Source organism: Lottia gigantea (assembly GCF_000327385.1).
Source record: "Lottia gigantea unplaced genomic scaffold LOTGIsca_56, whole genome shotgun sequence".
Classification (NCBI taxonomy): domain Eukaryota; kingdom Metazoa; phylum Mollusca; class Gastropoda; family Lottiidae; genus Lottia; species Lottia gigantea.
The window spans coordinates 1371670-1393923 of record NW_008709919.1 but is presented as its reverse complement, the minus strand read 5'-3'; the positions used below and the strand labels follow the sequence as shown (position 1 = coordinate 1393923).

At 33.2% G+C, this 22254-nt stretch overlaps 1 protein-coding gene across 1 annotated transcript; it reads left to right on the top strand.

Annotated features, from left to right (window-relative positions):
* Positions 1 to 3210: 3210 nt before the first annotated feature.
* Positions 3211 to 15169, top strand: LOTGIDRAFT_234875 (hypothetical protein; the record flags this gene model as incomplete). Its single annotated transcript, XM_009063238.1, has 5 exons — positions 3211 to 3220; positions 12164 to 12328; positions 13046 to 13208; positions 13432 to 14190; positions 14584 to 15169. The coding sequence occupies 5 exons, from the start codon at positions 3211 to 3213 to the stop codon at positions 14603 to 14605; spliced, it is 1119 nt and encodes a 372-aa protein (XP_009061486.1). The 3' UTR covers positions 14606 to 15169.
* Between the last annotated feature and the right edge of the window lie 7085 nt (positions 15170 to 22254).

Genomic DNA, 22254 nt, shown 5'->3' with positions numbered 1-22254 from the left:
GTAGAATATAGCCAGATGGGAGGGAGGGCTGTTCACCATCACGGCATCTGTCCATCTATAACTTACATACAGTTAATCAATACGTCAGGCTCTCATTTCCTTCCTTCTTTCACTAATATCCCTCTGTTTGAATAATCACTGGATAATTGCAATTGTTTCACTATTTGTATTTTCTAATGACCGTATAGTGGTCAGCAATGGTCAGTGTTTGGTTTCCTGCTGCTAATCTGAAAGTCTAGGGTTCGATCCTGACTTAGGTCTAAATGGTACTGTTGGGGTTTTCTACTCGGTTCCCTTCTGTCAGTGATGTAAGTCTGAGACATTGAAATAGAAAAGCGCTTAGTCGTTTGGAAGAGTAAATGAAACTTGGCATTGTATAATACTATATATTAACAATTCCTCATCAGTAAAAGAGCATGCCCATGCCGCTGTTGTGATCCTCTCTACATCCTGTCTGGTGTTGCTTGTCCTGTCGCTTGCTGGCGAAATAAGGTACAGAACCACAAGGTGTAAAACTTAATTTCACTACAGTTCATTCTCCCTGTGAATTTATCCGAATTATCTACTAAGTAAAACCGCAACATAATCGGACATCTACTTTAAATTAGATGAAAACCATGTCGGTTCCGTTGCATCCACATCAAATATTGGCAACGAAAATACTATATTCATAAGAGATATAATAAAATTAAGAAATTCTTCCAAAGAAGATTATTGAAATTAATTAAATTGCGAAGTTGATTGATTACATCTGCGTAAAACATCGTTTAAAAAAATTCAACTTGCCTCAAATATCAAGAATTAGAAAAAAGATGATAATTTTACCCTTTGTGATGAGTTGTGTGGCGAGTTATTCACAATTCAGTGCTTAGAGAAGCCTTAAAATTACATGCACCCACAACAAATACATTCGTAAGTTAGATATAATAACATTTCAAAAGTCGTCCAAAGAAGATTATTGAAATTCATTTCATTGCAAAATTGATAGATTAAATTTGCGTAAAACATCTTTTAAAAACTTCAACTTGCCTCAAATATTAATCTGTGTCAAGAACTGGAAAAAAAGATGATAAATTTTATTCTTTGTGTCGAGTTGAACAGCGAGTTAAAAGCATTTTTTACAATGATTAAAGCGCTAAACAAATTGCACAAATGACATAATTTTGACAAATGGCTATATAATAATACCCATGTACCTGGCTATGAAGTTTTAATGAAAAAAAGGTAATGCAAGATGGTGTATTATTACACCATTAGTTTAGTTATCTTGTGTATTTCTATTCATTTTCTAATACTTCATTTCTTTTAATATCATTTCTTGTGACATAGTATTATTATTTCTTCATTTATCAAACCTCATATTGCCATTAAAAATATTGATGTCGCCTTTGTGGTGATAACTATTAAAGAAATTGCAAGATGTAATGCTGAGGTTACTGGGCCCTTATAAGAGCTAGGGAACGCAACATGTAAATTTTGGAGAACCCAGAAAGACCGGGATCAAATACATGTACATCATTGCGAATATATTTCATGTGCATTGTATACCTTAAAATAAATATTTTGGTTTGACTACAATGCTGTTTTTCTGCAGAGGTGCCAAAAATTAGATTAGGCTTTAAATTGAGCAAGATGATCATGGCTAAATGTATAATAATATTTTTAGAACCCTATTTTCAAGCCAAAAGCAGTACTATCAGAACCATCAAAGAACACATAAGTATCTCATTTTGTTTACGGTTGGTGAAGGGGTACCTGGAGATGGTGTATTTGAGACCATGTGAGTGCGAAGGTTTCGATCCAAGGATCTAATCAAACTTTTTAACAAGTTCATGGTTTTCCTTTATCAATTTCAAATGTATATCTCGGTATTTATTACAATATAACTCTTCTCTGATATCTAAATCATAATCATTGGAATCAACGTCACTCTGTTTGTTTTTATTCTTATATCGTCTTTACAGGTAAGTTGGCACTTCCTGAAAATCCTTTAAGACTACTTAAACCGGATTATCCAGTATATAATGAAATCAGGAGGTGCGGATTAAAGTAAATACTGTTAACCTTAAAGCCGGTTTTTTTTTTTAAATTGTTTCTAAACAATTTTTGCATCACGTGCTTAAACAGTGTTCAGAACACATGATGATGATGATGGTGGTGATGGTGGTGGTGATAGTGATGGTGGTGATAGTGATGGTGGTGATAGTGGTGATGGTGATGATGATTTGAAGTGCAATTTGTAATTGATTGAAGTTTTTCATTTTCACTAATCGAGCTTACATTATACAATTTACATATATACAAATTATACAAATACAAAATGTTTTTGAGCGATCAATTCATGCCCTTCATGAACCGAAATGAAATGGAGTTTTACGTTCTACGTTCCTGAAGACAGGAATTGTAGTTTTGGATGAGGATGAGAATACAGTCTCATGAGAGCTCAAAGTAAAGATTTAATAAGAAACAATTTTAAAGTTAGGAAAATATGATATATTATTTCCTTGGGTGAAATTTCAAGAAAAATAAGAATAATTGCACTTGTACTGAAAACATAGTCTTAACATACGCTTTACACTTGCCTCAATTCAGGATTGGACCGTTAATTCAAAAAATACAACAAAAAAGGAGTGGAAATTATTATAACTTTCATATATTTGATTCGGCATCCAAAATGTTAAAAAAATTGTTTCTTTGTTAGGAAAATGATGGCCTTGGGTTTCACATGACAAATCGCTAATTTAAGCAAAATAATATTAACGAGTAATAAACGGACATTTATTTATAAATCTAAACCAAGCTATCAAAATATAACAAATTAAAATTGATGAAATCAAACAAGGTTGATCAGTGTTGATTGAATTGTCTACTATATGAATCATACTTAATTTTAACTCTCTAGTTTAACAAAGAAGAAACACTACTTTCGTCTTATCAAGGCAAATTTAATTGAATGACATCATCCGAATCGTCTGTCAAAAATGAGCAGCCGTCCGTTAGATCTATAAATAGAATTGGCGGTTAATGCCCATCTAGTTCTAGTTGAGTGAGCACCAATCAGAGAGCGTGTTATCAAGTGAAGAGTGTTGTAAAGGATAAAACTATTATCCATCACACTGTCGTTATCAGATTATTAAAGCACACGTCGTTTCAACATCATACTGAATGTAACAATTTAAACAGGAATATTCTTTTACTATCGATGACAATATGGAAGAGGGTAAGTTTTGATTTGTTACAAATATCTTAATAGGTAATTCTAATTACCACATAGTAGAAAAAGAACTTGACATCACAATTAATTAACCAATATTATCATCAGAATGATGCAAAATATGTTAATTCAGAAATACATTCCATTTTTAAACGAAGTGTGCAGTTTTTAAAATCCCATATAATATAGATTCGGAATGTAATTTTGTTGCCTTGCATCTTATAATATCTCTCGACAGTTGAATATGAAAAATGATTTCTTGTGCAAAATTAAAATAATTTTTGAATCACATTCTATGAATGTTTCTCAGTCAATTTAAGGTCCGAAATTTAGGGTGTTAAGCTTAAATTTGATTTCTTTTCGTTGAATGATAATGATATCGGTTCCATGCCATATCATTGAATAGGTTCAATTGTTTCCAAAAACTAGTGCAAATTTCGTCAGTTAAGCTGGTAGATGCAGCACCAATATCGGTGAAAATTGACACATTCTGTATTATGCAGTATTATATATCAAACCTTTGTGTTAGTGGTAGCATATGATTCAAGATTTATATGAAATTAAGTCAACGGTGTAATTATTTCGACTACATTGTGTTGATTATGACCTATCGTGTGAATCTATGACATTATCGGTGATTAACATCTTAATGTTTTAATAATGTTTTTCTGACATATTTATCACACTAATGGATAATCATCGCCATTTACCTCATAATGTGCTAAAAAAAGCCATTGTCGCCTAACAAGTCAATGACTGTCATCCTGACAGAGATGGTAATGACACTTCCGAATTTTCCTTCCAAATCTCTTTTCCCTTGTCTGTGATGAAGCTCGGAGGGTCTGGCAAGGGAAAGATGTCGTTTAGATCGGACAGAAAATCGAAGCTCGTGTGCTGCTGGTGTGATTCCATCGACTGTTAAAAATCGAAAATAAGAAGGATAACTCCACTGCCTGTCAAGATATCAGTCATGACACAATACATGACGTCGTCTGTTTTCATCAGCCTAACGTAAACCCTCAAGATGTAAAACCCAATTTTCATATCATAATTTAGGCCTTATGAAGTTTATGGAATTAATATCATCAGAAGGGTTAAGTTCTAAAATTACCAGTATTAAATAAGTCACTTAACGTTTTCCAAACAATCCAGAATTTTATATGATATAATTTACAAATTATAATGAACAAAGGCAATACCCTGTGGTGTTCATAAAATTATGGTGTTACAGCCACCATCATTAACTTAGGACATCTGGCAATTGAGGGAACACGTGACGAATTATACGTATTATGGCTACTGGTATAGACAAGAGTCCGAGAATCAGACTTCTTGGTGTTAAACGTTATACATGTTTGTATGGATGCCGTTTTTGTGATTTTTATACACCTCAAGGGCCGTTGACACCATCAATGCTACTCATAGTTTCAATTTCTCCATAATTTAATTTACAACAAAAATTGTAAAATGGCAGTTATGGTATGGTTGTTAATGGCTAAACAAAACCAACTGAACACTTGGTAACACTTGTTAGTTGAAAATCGGAAATTGTGGGCTAATGCTGCTACTTTTGATTATATATCACCAAGTGCATGGTGTTGCTCGTTGTGATTAGTCCATTCAGAAGCAGAAAAAAGGAAATTTCATACATGTATGCTATATCCTCGGACTCTTTAGAAGCTAAGCGATAAGGTTCATGTCAGAGTGTACGTTAAAATCATTTATTATTTAGATAGCTTATCTTTTATCGTATATACTGGTAATTGTTAAATGTCATTAGATTACAGTCTGTACAGAATCATCTTCCTATCTTCATGATGTAACAAATACTAACTGACGGTTTACTGAGGGTCGTCAGCATGTGTTCTTCTTACAATTTTACTGGTGCCTTGCTCCAGAGGATGTCCACAACTATACAGAGCATTTTCACCATAGATGCCACCTACGCATTTCCTTGTGTCCAAGACAAAAGGCATCTTGTAGAAGTATGCTCCATCTGTAGCATATTTGATCCATGTACGTTGGATGATGCTGACAGCTATACAGAACATCCCCCCCCCCCCCTTTATACCACTCTAGCCATGAGATTGTCATTTTGGAGAGTCCCATATAGTTTATGATGTCCATGTTTGATTTAAGTATCCATAAATATTCTGGAAACCCCCCTCCCCTCGTTCTGTTCACTTACTTACGCCTTGAGTCTAATATTGAAAAGTAAACCACATTTTCAAAAAGGCTTTCCCGACGAAGACTGTGTATCCGCAAAAAGTTGTGGAAGATGAGATCTAGTATATCATTCCATAAGTACTTCACACAATGCAGTGTCAGTCTTCATATAATTATACTTCTGGAAATTGGCTATTGTCTGGTTTTATAATCAAATTTGTGATAATAAGTTTGAACTTTATTGGTATGGTGGCACGTGTTATTGTTCCATATCACTGTATGCTGACACTCTGTACAGTCTGACCAGATATCGCATTGGGGACAAAATCAATAGCAAGAAGACGCTTGAAACCAGTGACTCATAAAATATTGTGATTTCAAAGAGTGGGCATCATGAAACATGATATGCTGAATAACATGAAATCCATCTCATGTTTACACATTAAGTGGGGAATCTTTATAAACAATGCCATCGATACTACGTTAATTTAGCAATAAACTTCTATCAAAATCTAAGATTTCTGCAACAAAGATGCTTTTATGTTGTTGAGTCTATTTCCTCGCACACTGTAGCAATTTATATCTCTTAAATCTGTATTTGGTTAAGATCAAGATTTCAAATAAAAAGACTTAAGTTTAAAATAATAAGACTTAATAGTGATTAGTTAGTAATATAATATATTTAACCCTCGTTGAGTAGGTCATCTGGTAAGTGATATTAACCCTTTAATTAGTCATTAATTAATCTTTATCTGTTTATTTATCTTTGACATAATGAAATAAAATGTAATGTTATATAATGCTTCATATGGGTCGATGTAGGCTGCAAATATAACCATTACGGTGTATTAAATGCGTATAATGATTGTTAAAGTGTTTTTTAAAAGCTTTTCACACATATTATGTTTTGAAACAATAATACACTTAGACCTAAATTAACTTTTAGTTAATGGTGTATGCAATGTATTTAGTATTATTTTACGTTCAAGCATGTGTTCTTAGGTCATTTGAGGTAAGCATCCCATGTAGATCTGAATATATAAGGTTAAAAAACTTATTCTTGAGTAATGTGGATGTGCTACACTACATCGGGTTTCAGCCAAATCTTTCAAATGATACATTCTCTATCTAAGACGTCTTTTTGTGTTTGATTAGGACATATCGGCATATCCTAACAAGAGAAAAATTACGCTTTTTCAGTCGATGGATTTGTTATTGTCTACTGCGATCTATGAGATCTATGAGATCGCAGATGGCTTTGTAGGTTACATAATATGTACATAAGGAAGTAAATAATAACAATTAGTTAATTTATGGTTATTAATCGATAGGTCATTAGTAAATATTGATTCGGATTCCCCTTGTCAGTGATGCAGATCGGAGTGACTGACATGAAAAAGCATCTTGTAGTTCAGATGAGACAATAAACAAAAGCCCCGCGTTCTACATGCTAGACAATTTAATATTGAAACATAGTAGGCTAATATCGCTTTCACAACAGTGCTCACAGAAAACAAATACATGTATGTGGGTTTTCAAATAATTTTTCGCAATGTTTTCAAACGTGAACTAGGAAATTCTAATGATGGAAAATAATAGATAGTAATTTAATTATCTCACTAGAAAAAAAACTCGACACGACATGTTGTAATTAACATGATAATGAGTCATACAACATACCTTCATCAGGTACAGGTATGCTCCATTGTAGTCTAATGTTTCAATACTTTAGCATGTATAGTGAGGTCTGTTCCTTTAAGTTCTGTCATTTTTTTTAATTTTAAATATTTTTGTATGACTTGACTGTGTACTGTTGTTCCAACTAACCATCAAAACAATACGTACAAAATAAGAGGTTGGCTTTCCAATCGTGTTTTGGACACAAAGTAACCCTTAGGTTTCAATGTACTCGAAGTACCAAGATAGCTCTACAATGGACAAGGGACAACAGAGGTATATTTGAACACCTATTTGAACAGATTTCACGTGGCTTCTTGAGTACCTCCTGGGAATTTGTCCCATTGACATACTTCCAGGCACATTTTTGTTATTCAACTGATGTCTGAATATGCCTTATGGAATTATAATATCAATTTTACCACGACATATGTCCAAAACTGAAGGTGGCATTACTACTATCAAAGGAATTTTAACAACCAAATCAAAATCGACAACTCAAAATAAATCAAAGCCATTGTAATTTAATAGTAAATTTATCAAATTTTATTTTTGACTTTAGCCCTATTCTTTTGAAACTGTCGAAGTACTCTTATTTGTTACTTCTAAGACCACTTAAGCGCGTGTCGAATTTTAGTTCTCTTATTTGAAGTATGGGCATCAATGTCTAGTTAGCTACATCTGTCATCCTTATCTTTCTTTAAGTTATCCCATTTGTTCTGTTATGTTACAAACTGCCTTCTTTAATAGAACTATTGTCTTCTCACTGTATTCTCTATTTCTTCAACAATCGACATGGAATTGGCAGTCCTTTATTCAAATAAGCGGGCAATCCTTTGTTCCTATGTACAGCGTCATGCAGAAAATCTTTCGAAGAAATTTAAGTCTGGAGCGTGAAGAATCGAGAGATTAAAAAGCGAAAAAGTGAGAATTTGGCTTGAAGGTTTCAAGAAACCTTCTAAAAATCAATAAATTTCTTTCAGTTTCGTTTGTCTCGCGAAAGAGAATTGAAAATGGGCATTTGGGCAGAACAGATGTGGTTCCATTCGACTTGTAATCGGAGTCTTTAATGCCGATTCTAAAACTGTATTATTATCATAATATGCCGCTTTACATCAAAGACTTGTGAATAGTGAAAAGTCTAACGGTGATGGTTGGAACATAATGAAGGGAAAATAATCTAAGGCCTTAAATATGATTTAATTGGTAGGGAGCTATAGATGTCGTGATACCGCTATTTATTCAGACCATTTGTTCAAGTTAAAATAGTGTTGAAAAGGCTATCGGAAACTATTAAGTGTTATTAATAATTATTGAAAAATCTGTTCACTGTAGTAGAAGGATTGTGATGAGTTTTGATTGTATTTAGAGTACATCCTAATAATTTCCTGCAACATGGAAACAGACTTTTTTGAGCCACTCGGAAACGATTATAATAATTTTGAAATATTTTTTCAAAGTGTATTTATTTGTTTATAACTGATGATTATGATGAGCCATTTTGCACATTTAATTATATTTGGTTGGTTACAATGGTCGGAAATGATAATAGCTATGTTTTCTGAAAGATTACTGAAAGATAACTGTAATTAATTTTGAAATTTAAATGCAACCGAATTATGTTTAATATTTTCGATACACTTGAAAGCTCAAGCAAGGCACGATTTCTTTGCGGTTCCGAAAAATAATGGTGATTCGGATTGGGCGAAATGAGTGCAGTATTTCAGGGATGAAACAGCATTTCACGATACCTTTTCGGTTAGTAAATTTGTTGACGGATATTAAAGGGATTTCGTGATTTCCAAGACTATGTAAATATTAAGAGGTGGCAAGCTTCTATTTTCTCTATTCCGATGTCGCCTTACATCCACGTATTGATATCACAAACCAAGTGATCTTGTTTTGTGGAATTATATAATTATGGAATAGAGAACGAGAGTGGTACAAATATAGATACTCATACATATTGCTATAATATCGTTTGAATCCATCTATAGATCGCACATAAAGATTTGTCTGTTATATGACATATTGACTACCGACATGCCACAATATTTATAATTTCCGGTACAGATAGTGACATGTACTTGTAGAATAAGTCTTGTATACATGTCTCCATAGACCTTATTGTCATTTCACATGACATCAAACCTCAAGTACCATTGTCTCTATTGATTTCAAACTCGATTTTTAAAACTTGTGAATTTAATTTGCTTAATTATATTGTCTTATTTCAATATTCCCGCCTGCCCATGGCCTCTTGCAGAAAGTTGACCGCTGAGGTCGGAAAAGTTCCTCATTAAAAGTCGGGATCTATTGTAACACTGACACATACAGCACGTGTCAAGTATAATTTCCTTTATTTCACCAGGATTATAAATATGTGTGTTTTATGTGTAAATTATATCCAGTCGAACGCCGTTCCCACTTCCTTAATTCATGGTTGGGACGACACCCGGGGGTGAGCAGACGGTCGTTAAATTTGTGATTGATCACACGCATCCTACGTAGCCCGCAGCAAAATAAATGCACAAGGAGAGTATGTAATTGAACATTTATTTTCTTCCCATAGTGTTCTTCTTGTTCTAGATCGGTTTAAGCTGAACGTTAAAATAATTATCATAACTACCCTTTACCCTAAGGTGGGGCTAGAGTCGCCTGGTGATAAAAAGCGTTGAATCTGTTGCAGTCGACATTGACCAAGTTGTTTGCTTAAAGTAGATTCCGATTTTCCAGGTCGACTATAAGATTCAAATTGTAATAAACTGTTGATTACAGCAACTGATGGGAACTGCGAACAGTCAGATTCTCTCTCTGATGCCAATAATTGCTACCATTGCTCGTTCCTTCAATTAATCGCCTAACCCACATTACCGTGTATGAAAGTAAGCGACATTATGGCATCCCGGACCAAAATGCTAAATTTCCTGAAAGTAACAATGTTAGACCAATAGAATCCATTATAATATGGAAAAGACTTTGTAAAAACAATGCAATCTGTAAATCAAATAAGTTAATGAAACTTTCGATTTTTTCTTACGATTAATATTTTTACCAAATGAAAATACATTAGTGTTCATCAGGTTTACAATACGTCAAGGTAATGGGGGATTATGTAGAAAAAAAATTAAGAAAACCTTTTACCACGACAGTCATATTGTAGAATTCTCATAGAATGTGAAATTAAAGCTGATGATAATAGTTATTACTTGTAGCTGTTTCACTGATTAAGTATCAATTCAATACAATAGGACGGTCAATCATCTCAGATCAAAAAATCTCAACAACAAAACAAGTTTTTGTCAGCCTATTTGTGTATTTTATTATACATAATGAAGTCTACTTCAAGATTTGTCATTAAAACTAACACTAACAAAAGAATGCCTCGGATAAATCTAAAGAAGAAGGGTTTTGATTAATATTCCTTTTGGGGAAAAAAATTACGACTTCTTTTGTTCGGCCTTCTTCTTAAACATCTGCGCGTGCAATGAAGATAGGATATTGTTTTGGGCACGTGTTGATATATGACATTAATCATGGCTTTTGTTGATTTGGAAGATAAATTGAGGATGCTTCAAATGACAATGCGTATTTTTAAAGTTCAATTTTGATTTATTCGAAGTTCATTGAAGAATTATCTATGAAAGTATGTCTGTCTGAATCTGGTAAATAACAAATCGAATTTTCCAGCATATTTTTTTTCTAAATGATTTGGAATATCAGCTCGTACTTGAAGTTTCACCTCGACTGCGTTGATAAAAAAAACTTTTGAGAATATTGTCGATCGAAATTCAGAAAATTGTCCTAAGTAAAAACAAATTTTTAAAATGCTTATGTGCTTTTATACGAAAATAACTAATTCCATATTGTTTAGAAGCTGATATTCCAATTCAACTTCGAATAGCCGACGAAGCTACGAAGACGGTTGTTTATTTTCCTATTACAGCTATCTGTAATATGTTTTGCTTACTTAGATCTTTCTTTCTATTAGATGATCTAACAAAACCATTTTCCAATTTTAATTGAGATTGTTAAATGCCGAATGCTCAATGACTCGCATCATCCTGAAAGTATTTCCTGCGTAGATTTAAATCTCGGTTTGAAAAAAATCAATCTCGTGTCGTTTAATTGTTTTTATGTGTAGCATGATTAATTTAGTTTCAAAATTAATTTTGATTTTTGATATAACTGAAATTAGAAACTGATACGGAATAGCAACATTTAAGAATTAGAACTCTTAAAAAACCTTTGTTACGACTAATTTAAGCTTATTGATTTTGATGAAGTCGAAAGCAAATTAAAGCTAGCATGTGTCTTCATCGATCAATGCTGTGTAAATGCTCTAGACTGGACCATGACCCTGTTTACCCTTAGCTTGACCACGTGTAAATAGAAAATTAAATCTTGACCTATATGTCCACTCGCCAGATGTAAGCGGTATTTCATAAGCAATATAATGCACAGATGCTGGCATACAGGGTTGCTCTATTGCACCGCGCCTTTTGTTTGCTTATAATAATGACCCCATGTCATGACCTAAAACTGAAAGACAAAGTTACTCGAGGACTATCATTGAAGTTAACAATACAATTGAACAGAAGGCGTCATTTGTCACAATTTGTAATTGGCATCTTTAAACTTAAATTTCAATATGACTTTCAAATTTAAGCAAATATTCTTGAATGTGTTATTTGTGAGTTGATAGCTATTGGTCTTGATTTGGGCGGGAAGTCTCCCGACCATTGTTGCAGAAGACAATTTCTTTTTCAAAAAATCATAAAATATACCTCACTTAACGTTGCGTTCTAATTTTAAATCATCAAATTAATAATCGTATTTTCAGAAATAAAATGGGAAGATTTACGTTGGAAGCAGCCAACTCTTTTTTGATTTGCTATTCCGGAGGGTCTTTGATGTAAACGACATGTAGCACCCCGGACCTCATTTTATTGTCCAATCCTTATAACGAACCTTTAATTCCATGTCAATTCCCCCGACCTCTGACTATGAAAACTGGATCGTACGATACGAGGTTAAATTGAGGAATAACCAAATAATAGTCAAATTGCCACTCATTATCATTACGATTTATTTTTTTCACTTCAGGAGAATGTTTACCACTATTAAAAGACGGCGATTTACACACATTAAATACAGATAGTCGTACGATTGGCTCATTGGTTCATGTTTTCTGTCATAACGTGACGGTCGCCATATTGAAATGTTTAGCGGAGCAGAAATGGAACGGTACAATATCACCGTGTCACACAGGTAATTGATTGTTAAATGGTTGAATGGTCGTGTAAAGAGTCAGGTGTGATGTCGGTGGTCGAGCTGATAAACTTGTGTGTTTAATCACAGGTGTTAATAACGATGATTTAACACTCTATTTAAATATTAAATACAGTATCGGTTTCAGATAGTCACATTTAATACATGTATAGTAATGCATCTTGATTCATCAGAGCCGTACGTACAGAGTCAGTCTCGCCCTTGGTCTTGATTTGGGAGGGATGTCTCCAGACCATTGCTGCAGTGAACGATTTCTTTTTTCAAAAAATCATAAAATATATAAGTCTCGCCCTTGATAATTGCATAATATTATATTCCTGTTTGAAATGATTAATGAGTGCTACGTCTTTATCCAATTTAACCATATATTGCATATATTGTATTATATTCCATAATATTGTCTTGTGTTTTTTACATATATTGCGTGGCAATGATTTAAATTTTTCGTGAAAAAATGTTATTTCGAAGGAATTTTTTAAAGTGTGTGTGCAGTATAATGATTAGGGAATGAGGACGAGCTGCCCTTTTGCTCATTCCCTCACCCAACATTTAAATATTTCTGATATGGTCAACAGAAACATAGGATACGTCCAAATATGAAGTCTACCTGAAGAGCCATTACTAAACGATACATGAATTTTATTTGCATGTATTTTTAAAGGGAATTTTTTAAATGATTCATTATTCATTTTTCAGCAGAGACAAAGAATGAAATAAAACCTGGGGAAGAAATGAAGGTTGAAACTATTATTATTATTGTCTGGGTATTAGGCGGTGTATTGTTATTCTCGTTATTGATATTATTAACAGTGATATTAACAGCTCGACACAAAGGCGGTGCAAGAAGACCTAGAAGAAGGTATGTTTTGTAACTATGTTTTTGAGTGAAGTTCACAAACGGTATTATTCCGAAAGATCATATTCAGATTGGAAACTTGATGTAAATGAATCTCCCATTTAGCCTGTTGTTATTCTTTTCTCATTTTCCTACTAGTTACATCAAAAATAATTTACTTCAATCTCAAGACTTACATCCATTCACAAGTAGTAAAAAATTATATCAAGTCCTCTTTTTATTTCAGACCATCCATATTCACCGTATCGAATGAAAGACGTCGAGGTGGTGGGGATAACCCTGCGTTTTCAACAGAAAATGAACAGGCCAATTGGTCTCTGCATAGAAATTCACAGCGATTACCACCAACCTATAGAGAGGCCATGATGGATAGACCACCACGACTAGAGCCATCTCGAACTCAAGCATCCGCTTCGTCTGGTCCTCCACAATCTGGTGCTTCTCAGGATGATAACAGTCGTCGTTATGCTCAGGAGTACCCTTCCTGCTTTTGGGATGAAGAGCCCCCACCACCTTATAGTTTATTTGCTGGGGGAAGAGGCTCAAGCGATCGCATTATTAGTGTGGAAAGGACAAATAGTAATAGAATGGCAGTTGTGCAAAGTCCGCGTCCTCCTAGAAATCCAAGCAGAAGTGCTCAAGAACCTACATCATCAACTCCATCCTCCAACCATAGGACCATTGTTCAATGTAACGCTCAAACAAATCAACAAATAATTCCATCCACATTATCCAATGAATCTCGAAGATCAACGAATTCTTCAAATCCACAACATAGAAGTACAGCTAGAGCTCAAATACACCATCCAGCCAATAGTTCATCAGAAACACGTCGAAATCCCAGAAGACCAGATCCAACACATCAAAGAGAACGTCCAGTTCCTAGTCCGCAATTAACCAGGAGTTCTACCAGCAACGAAGCACAAAGAGAACCAAATACTCTGTATAGATGCGGTAGATTAGAAGGCACTGCACCATTGGCTCGGTACGTTTTCTCTACTCGACTCTGAACAAAGCATGGTGGGTTTACACTTGAATCGTACTTGGTGGCGGATTTTACTTAACTTGATAATGGGTGTTTGCTAATTGGACAATGATTGCCATATCGATTCAAAATACTTTGGCGTTGCATATATCCACCCAAACTTCAATGAGGTGGTGATATCTTCTCAAAATTCAATATTTTTTAATTTTTTAGAATTATTGTGGCTATGTTGTTGTTTTCTTTGGCACACCGGAATCACTCAACACATCTTGTTAGAGAATCCTTAACTTTTCTTATTTTTTCATGAGTTCGAAGTTTCCCCTTCTGAAATGGCCCAATAACAATGAAATATTTTAAGACAATTTTGTTCATTGATATTTTTCTTTCTTACAGGTTAGAAATTGAGTATTTTTGATGTGATATAAGGGGAATAACTCCAGCCACAAGTCAACAATGCAAAGAACTTACACAATGATCTTTACAAGTAATGGTGCTATTTCATTTTACCAGTATTATTTTATCATTTTTATATTACTTCATATTCCTTTTTGTATACTCATTTTTAACTTATTCAATTTTTTATAATGAACATTATTTAAATTATGCATCCAGTCATATTTAATGTAGAATTTTATACTCAAGTTTATACTTTATTTATTCCATATACAATTTTATATTCTTCTGTATAATTATAATACCAAAAGACTATCACATATAGCTCAACTTTTACTAGAAGCTGAATGAAATTCCTTGAAAAGCTTCTATTTTTTTCAAATCATTTTTCTTATCGTAAGTTTATTAACCACGAGATATAGTCTAGCATAGGTTTTACTGAACATCAAGGGACGATTTTAAACCTAATCACGAACGGTCGGCTTGATTTCTGAAAAAAAAATAAATGGGAAGGAACACATTATAAGATTGACTGACTTTTTTTTAATTATCATTTATTTTACTTAGAATATACTCTTGTCTATGTTTAAATCGTCCATTTGTGCATAACTATAGCGCCTATATGTCCGTCTATAGTTACGATTACTAACATTGCATATAGCCTACAACTTTTATTTTATTTATTTGGTGTTCATCATTACCTACTACCAGTATTGTTGTGTGTTCAATCAAAGGTTTTCTAGCAATGGAATGAGTATCCTGGATACTTAGCGTTTTAATTCGTCCTAACCAGATTCCATTCAGATGTCTGAGGTTCCTGAAATTCCATAATCGATCAGATGTTCACGTCACTGGCGCTAAGGTTATTTGGTCGAGTTCTGTAATGGAACCATAGACGACAGCTTTGTAGTCAGGTGGGCTGTAAGAGAAGCTATAAGTGTCCGGTGATACATATTCAATGGCTATAAAATCTGTCAAATATAAACTTGCCTTTCCTCATATATACGTGTGCCTTATATTCTTGTCCTGTTCTGTTTGTAAATATGTAATCATATATTCTACACAATCTTGTGTTATTGTTCTTACTTTTCCTCCAATGTATAAAATCTTGAAGTAACAAGATATTAGAATGCTTCTTTGTTTTCCTACCCTTTCTCTTCTATAAATATATATATTATATTATATTGTGTGCCAAATGTTTCAAATCAAAATCTATATTGAATTAAATCTATAATGCCGAAAATCTAAAACCTTCAGAGGTACATATATATATTATATTCTATGCCAAATAATCAAAATCTATATTAAGTTGTGAGAAAGTATAAATGTAGAATAATTTGTGCCAAATATCAAAACCTTTATAATAATTCTATAGTCGGATAATCTATAAACTAGAGTTATAAATTTATATTCTGTGCCAAATATAACAAATTAAAATCTATAATGTTTTGGAAAATGTAAAAATCTACAGAGTTATTCTGTGCTAAAATCAAAATCTATATATTGTTGTAAATCTATAATTTGAAGGATATAAAAGTTTTAAGTATTACAAATCTATTATATACCGTGTTAAATAACTCAAATTCCAAAATATATATAAAGTTAATAAATTAATCATATTATGAGCAATATATATCAAATAAAAATTTATAAATTTGAATGTAAATCTATTATTTGAAATATCTGTAATCCTGAGATGCAAATCTGTTGTATTTTGTGCCAAAACAGATTTATAACAGTTCCCGCATATTTTAAAATTCTGAATTCTTGCGTGTAGATATTTTTAATTGAATTTTAACTTATGTTCATGTTATTTTCATAATATTTGTGTTGTGTATTTTTATGTGCCAAACGTTCCATTGTGTCAAATAATATATGCATATGTCTTATATTTCTCAAAGCATTTCTAACGGTGTCTCTGTTCAAGCAATATAATTAAAATTAGTAAGAATTTCTATATGAACACAATGTTATCCATAAAATTGTGTTCATATATTCATACCTCAATTACTAAATGTCACAGGAAAGTAGTACCTATTTCGTATCTTTTTAGTTTTCTGATATTGCCAGTCCCCATGGTACAATGTAGACTTCAAATATCAGAAATAAAAAAGATATGAAATTAAATTGCAGTATAAGATGCAGGTCTAAAAAAAAAAATCCATTTTGACTAAGAAAAACACATTCGAGAAACCAGACACTCAAAGACACAACTCAGCATGTTTCGGAATATAAGAATGAGATTACTTTTCTGTTTTATGAATGTATATATTATATTATTATTTCGTCTTTTCCTTTTCTGATAAAGGGTCATTTTAAGCTAGTCTTCCAAAGAAATGTATATTTTATTGTCATAATATTTCAGTATTATTTGTGTATTTATGTCGTATTGTGATATTGCAATGTGTTTCGTTAAAGCTCAGATAAAGCGGATAAAGTTGTCTAAATATTTGTTTGCTTAACCAGCTGATGACGTCGTTGGTGATGCATATGAGAATGTTGATAAAGGCCTTCTGCAATACGTTACGGATAGCTGAAATTAAGCTTTATCAGCTTGTGTAGTAAATATCTAGATGATTACATCCATTTCATAGTCGCTTAATTTTCGAATTCGTTTCCCCGGAAATATACAGCAACATTGTGGTAGGGTGTCTCCCTGTTGAACCAGTAACACAATTCTATGGCAAGTTTTTCTCCTTTGCGGTACAATTCAAATTTGAATTTGATTTAAACGCGATCTCAATCAATATACTCTTTTTGTTTTAAATATAATATTTGAGATTATGTGAATTTTCTGTGTATGTTAATTACCGTGTGTGTTTTATTCTAAATTATTACATTTAAACAAATGTATACTATTCCCAAAGTGTCAAATTATGTGTATTTTACGTAAATGTAATTTTAATGTTATTTATTTTGTATGATATATATATGGCATCATCATAAAAGAGCAACAAAATCAAATGTCTTCCATAAAGATCTGTACATAGATTGTATTATAAAATTTTGCTATTAAATTTTTTTTCTATAAAGAATCAAGTGTCTTATACATGTATTAAGAATTTTTCTTTTGCCATGCATATCATGTATCGGTGTAGCTTTCAGAAAAATTTCCTTTTTTCCCACTCGACGTAACGTTCCAGTAATTCCAGAATGAATTAGCAGGTTATGACGTCACCATCAGAAAACCAATGTATCTCCAGTATACAAAATGCAATTTGAATCCAAGATATTTGAGGTCCTCTACATCTGCGCGACGAAGTTCATGTAAACGCAAGGAAAAGATGTGTTTTCTAACAAATGATTTATCACAGATATGCTTATAAAAGACAAGAAAATTCATTTTTTGGCACATACTGGAAACAATATGAATGTCTTCAAATCGCAATTGTTAAATTTCTGATCTAATTTTGAGTTTTGAATGCGTCTTAAAAATCATCACAATTGCCCATTGATGGCAGACTTTTAATCCATCAATTTACTCAAGGCCTCTTTCTTCTGGTTAAGTATGGTCTCATATTTGGTGACTTCGTCCGTATTGTTCTTTTCTGAAAAGTACTTTACAGCATATTCACATCGAGTTATGTTTACCATAGTCCCAAACAATTGGCGAGCTATGTTTGTGTCGTCTCCAAGTTGCACAGTTGAAATGTGATCTCGATTAGAGTTCACTGTAACCATATGAAGAACTTTACATGGTTTCCCACAGATAAGGGGTCCTTCATAGAGATCCAAAACTTGAAAGAAAGCTCCACGTAAAAGAACCTCGTACTCTCTTGGAAACATTGACAGATCCTTGATTGTGACTGCACAGATGGTACTAACTACACTAATTGGAAATCGGTCACGATAATACTCCAGATATTCGGGTTTCATCTCGATCACATCTATTTCCATAAGCAAGGGTTGAGAGTTCTGTGAATCTGTGTCACGGATGAAGTTCTTTGCTACATTTAAGTCGGCTGTGGTCGACCACAGACTTAATGGTACTGAAATGAAACGTTTTTCTATGGACTGATTCAAAAGATCCGTAAATGCTTGGATATCTTGTGGTTGAAGTGACATACCTCTGTACACAGTACCTTGGTAGTTGTCATGTTGAGGACGACAGTAACAGTAATTGAATAAATCAATATTAATCAATTCAATCAAAAATACCACATTTCTTATTTTGTCCACCAAATCTGTGGACTCGTCTGCTCTAAATGTTCTGTTAACCAACGAAAAGAGTTTGTTGTAACCTTCTTCAGCTGTATATAGTCCGATTGCGTGGAATTTGTCATCTGGTTGAGACCATTCGTAATTAGTATTGAGAACTGTTTCTAACATCTTCTGCACTTTTGGATTGTCAAATTCCACATTATTTTCCTTTAGAAAAATCTTCAAGTTTTCCTCAAGTTCACCGTATTTATCCCAATTCTCACGGATATAATTGATGGAATCCCGTACTAGATTCATTCTCTCCGTTACAAGATCTCCTGAATAATATGGTCTCAGATCATTTAATGTTTTACTAGTCTTGATTTCGTCCAATGTTTGATCAACGTATCTTGAGGATCTATCTTCTTCGTTTATGCGATTATCTCCATTTGCAACGTGATCACCGTCCGATCTATATTCTTCATTTGCCTCAGTGAAGGGTTTATCTCCATTTCTAACGTCATCACCATCTGATCTATCTTCTTCATTTGCTTCAGTAATGCGATTATCTCCATTTGTAACGTGATCACCATGCGATCTATATTTTTCATTTGCTTCAGTGATGCGATTATCTCCATTTGTCATTTGATCACCATCCGTTCTATCTTCTTCGTTTGCATCAATGATGCGATTATTTCCATTTGCAACGTGGTCATCATCCGATCTATATTCTTCATTTGCTTCAGTGATACTGATAGGATTATCTCCATTTCTAAAGTCATTACCATCCGATCTATCATCTTCTTCATTGATAGGATTATCTCCATTTCTAACGTCATCACCATCCGATCTATCTTCTTCATTTGCTGCATTGATGGGATTATCTCTATTTCTAACGTCATTACCATCCGATCTATCTTCTTCATTTGCTTCAGTGAAGGGATGATCTCCATTTCTAACGTCTTCACCATCTGATCTATCTTCTTCATTTGCTTCATTGATGGGATTATCTCTATTTCTAACGTCATTACCATCCGATCTATATTTTTCATCAGCGTTGGACTTTCTGCTAGATTTTTTCATTTTAGACACATAATTCATATACATTTTGTCTAACTTGTATAATCGGCATATATATTTTCTGTAGTTGGATAAGGAACTATAAAAGTGGAAAAACCAACATTTTTTTGTAAACAAAGGAAACAGATTTGAAAGAGGATTCATCCGGGACAGAATTGGTCTTCTAGGACATGATTGGATGTCCATAACTAGACACACCAATCACTGTTCAGTTTTCGTAACCAATTATGGTTTGTAGAATTCGAATTAGTGTAGGTCGAACGAATCTATGCTACACATACATATGTATGTTATGTTGACATAATAAGATGCATAACAGTAGGCTAATTTGAAAAGGCTCAACAGACCATAAAATGTTATCATATATTTATTGCTCTCAAACGTATAAGTATGACAGGGTGATATCAATATTATATGTTTAACTTTATTCGGAATACATTTTTTTCGCAACTTTTTGTAATTGAACGCTTCTTAGTAAACTTTTAATAGCCAACCAGGCCTACGAAGATTTTATGACCATTGTGTCAAGATGGACCATCACAACGCGAGGCGATATCGAACGGGGATACTGGTATGGATCCGATATTTTATCAGCCTTAATTCCAATATTGACCGTCCTCATCGCAATTTTTTGAAGAAAAAAAAATGTGTTTGTATTTTACTTTTAGCTTTGCCTTTTCACTAAATCTATTGTCTTGGATACCATTTAGTTAAGGCCTACTTTCAATCAAGGCTTTTTATAGACGAATAACATTATTACACATGATACACGTTTCTTCGTCGTTTTTCTGATGTCTTTGGTGGATTGCGAATGATTTGAACCAAATCGATTGTTGACCTGGGTGTTGATGGTAAACATTTTGATAGTAAGAGTTTTCGCGCTTACATCTATGCCTTCAGCAGTTGAATTATCGTGTTTCAAGGTGGCTATATCATTACAAATTTTAAAAATAATATTTTCTACCTATTTGAGAAAATTGAAAATTAAAAGAACAATTTGAAGACAGATAGTGGATTAGACTCGAGACATGAACATATAAGAAAATTACTGTTGCCTGAAAACAATTTTGTTACGTCAAGGGAGATAATTACCTGAACGTATTTCAACGGAAGTTACTTTGTTTTTATTTTGGTGGCCATCTTGTACTTTTATTTTCAATGTTATTATTTTGCCCTTGCTAAAAGTGTCAAGTAATTTGAAACTAAATGGTTGCCATGAACACATTGTAAGTCTACAATTTAAATAGTAGATATTATACTCAGAATTTCAGAAAGTTATAATTAGACGATAGCATGAAAGTAATGATACGAAAACTGAGAATCCGCTCTTTTTCACTTCTAAAATTAAACAGGCAAGTGCTCCCCTACCCTACATTAATTTGGCCTAAGCAAAATACTGATATTGATATGGTTTAAAATATTTTGATATCAATGTGCCCACCAGTCTCGAACCAATATTATGGTCTCATCAATTCCGTAGGCTAACTGTCTGTGGTGACAAAAACACTTCCTTCCCTCCAAGACATAACATTTGAAAAAGTCACATTATAACAATCAATATATGTTCCTAAATGAAATATTACCTTTGCTTTGTAGGTGACAACACACGGTGCCTTTGTTTTTAAGAATTGAATCAAAATAAAGAAAATTAAATATGACTACTCCTTCTTCAGGTGAGAATTTCAACATTCAGAAAGTTTTCTTAAGTCTTTATTATTTTTCTACATAGTTGCGGGTTGGTCTTAAGGGCCATACCAAGAACTGTTCAAAAGGACATTTTGACACAATTGTAGTGATAACGACTACTATTTTTCAACTGTTTTGGAATTTTAATAGTGGGTTGTATATGGGGGCCTTAATGGATTGTGCCATTCAAATATGTTAATTTTCACCAATCTCAGCCCATAAAAACAACATCACTAACTGGACAAATTCTGAAGTTTCTACTTTGTTTTATAAACTGCTGACCCATGGGTTAGCTAGATGAGACTTTATTAGGGATAAATTCCTATGTTCTGAAAATATTAAAAAGTAGACATAATGTGACATCTTATTTGTAGTAGTTAGAAGATTACATCTGGTAACTGGATTTCAGTAAAGATTTTATTTTTATTATATCATCTTTTATGTTACAGCTTTTGTTAATACCACAGTGAATCACTTAGCTGATGTAACTGGTGATGGTAAAGACTTCTTCCACCATTTAAATACCACCGATGAAACTGCCTTCATAGCTTTGATATTATTGGGAGTTGTTGTTCCTTCTATTTTCCTCTCTGTCTTTGCTCTTCTCTGTATCCGTAGACATAAAGAGAAGAAGGCTCGCAGGTAAGAAACATGCTACCACTTAAAACTTAAAGAAAGCCTGCATATATATGCTGTAGCTTGTGGTATGGTATATTGATCAGATCTTGGTTGTTTTTGAATTTGATATTTTATGAAATTAAGGTC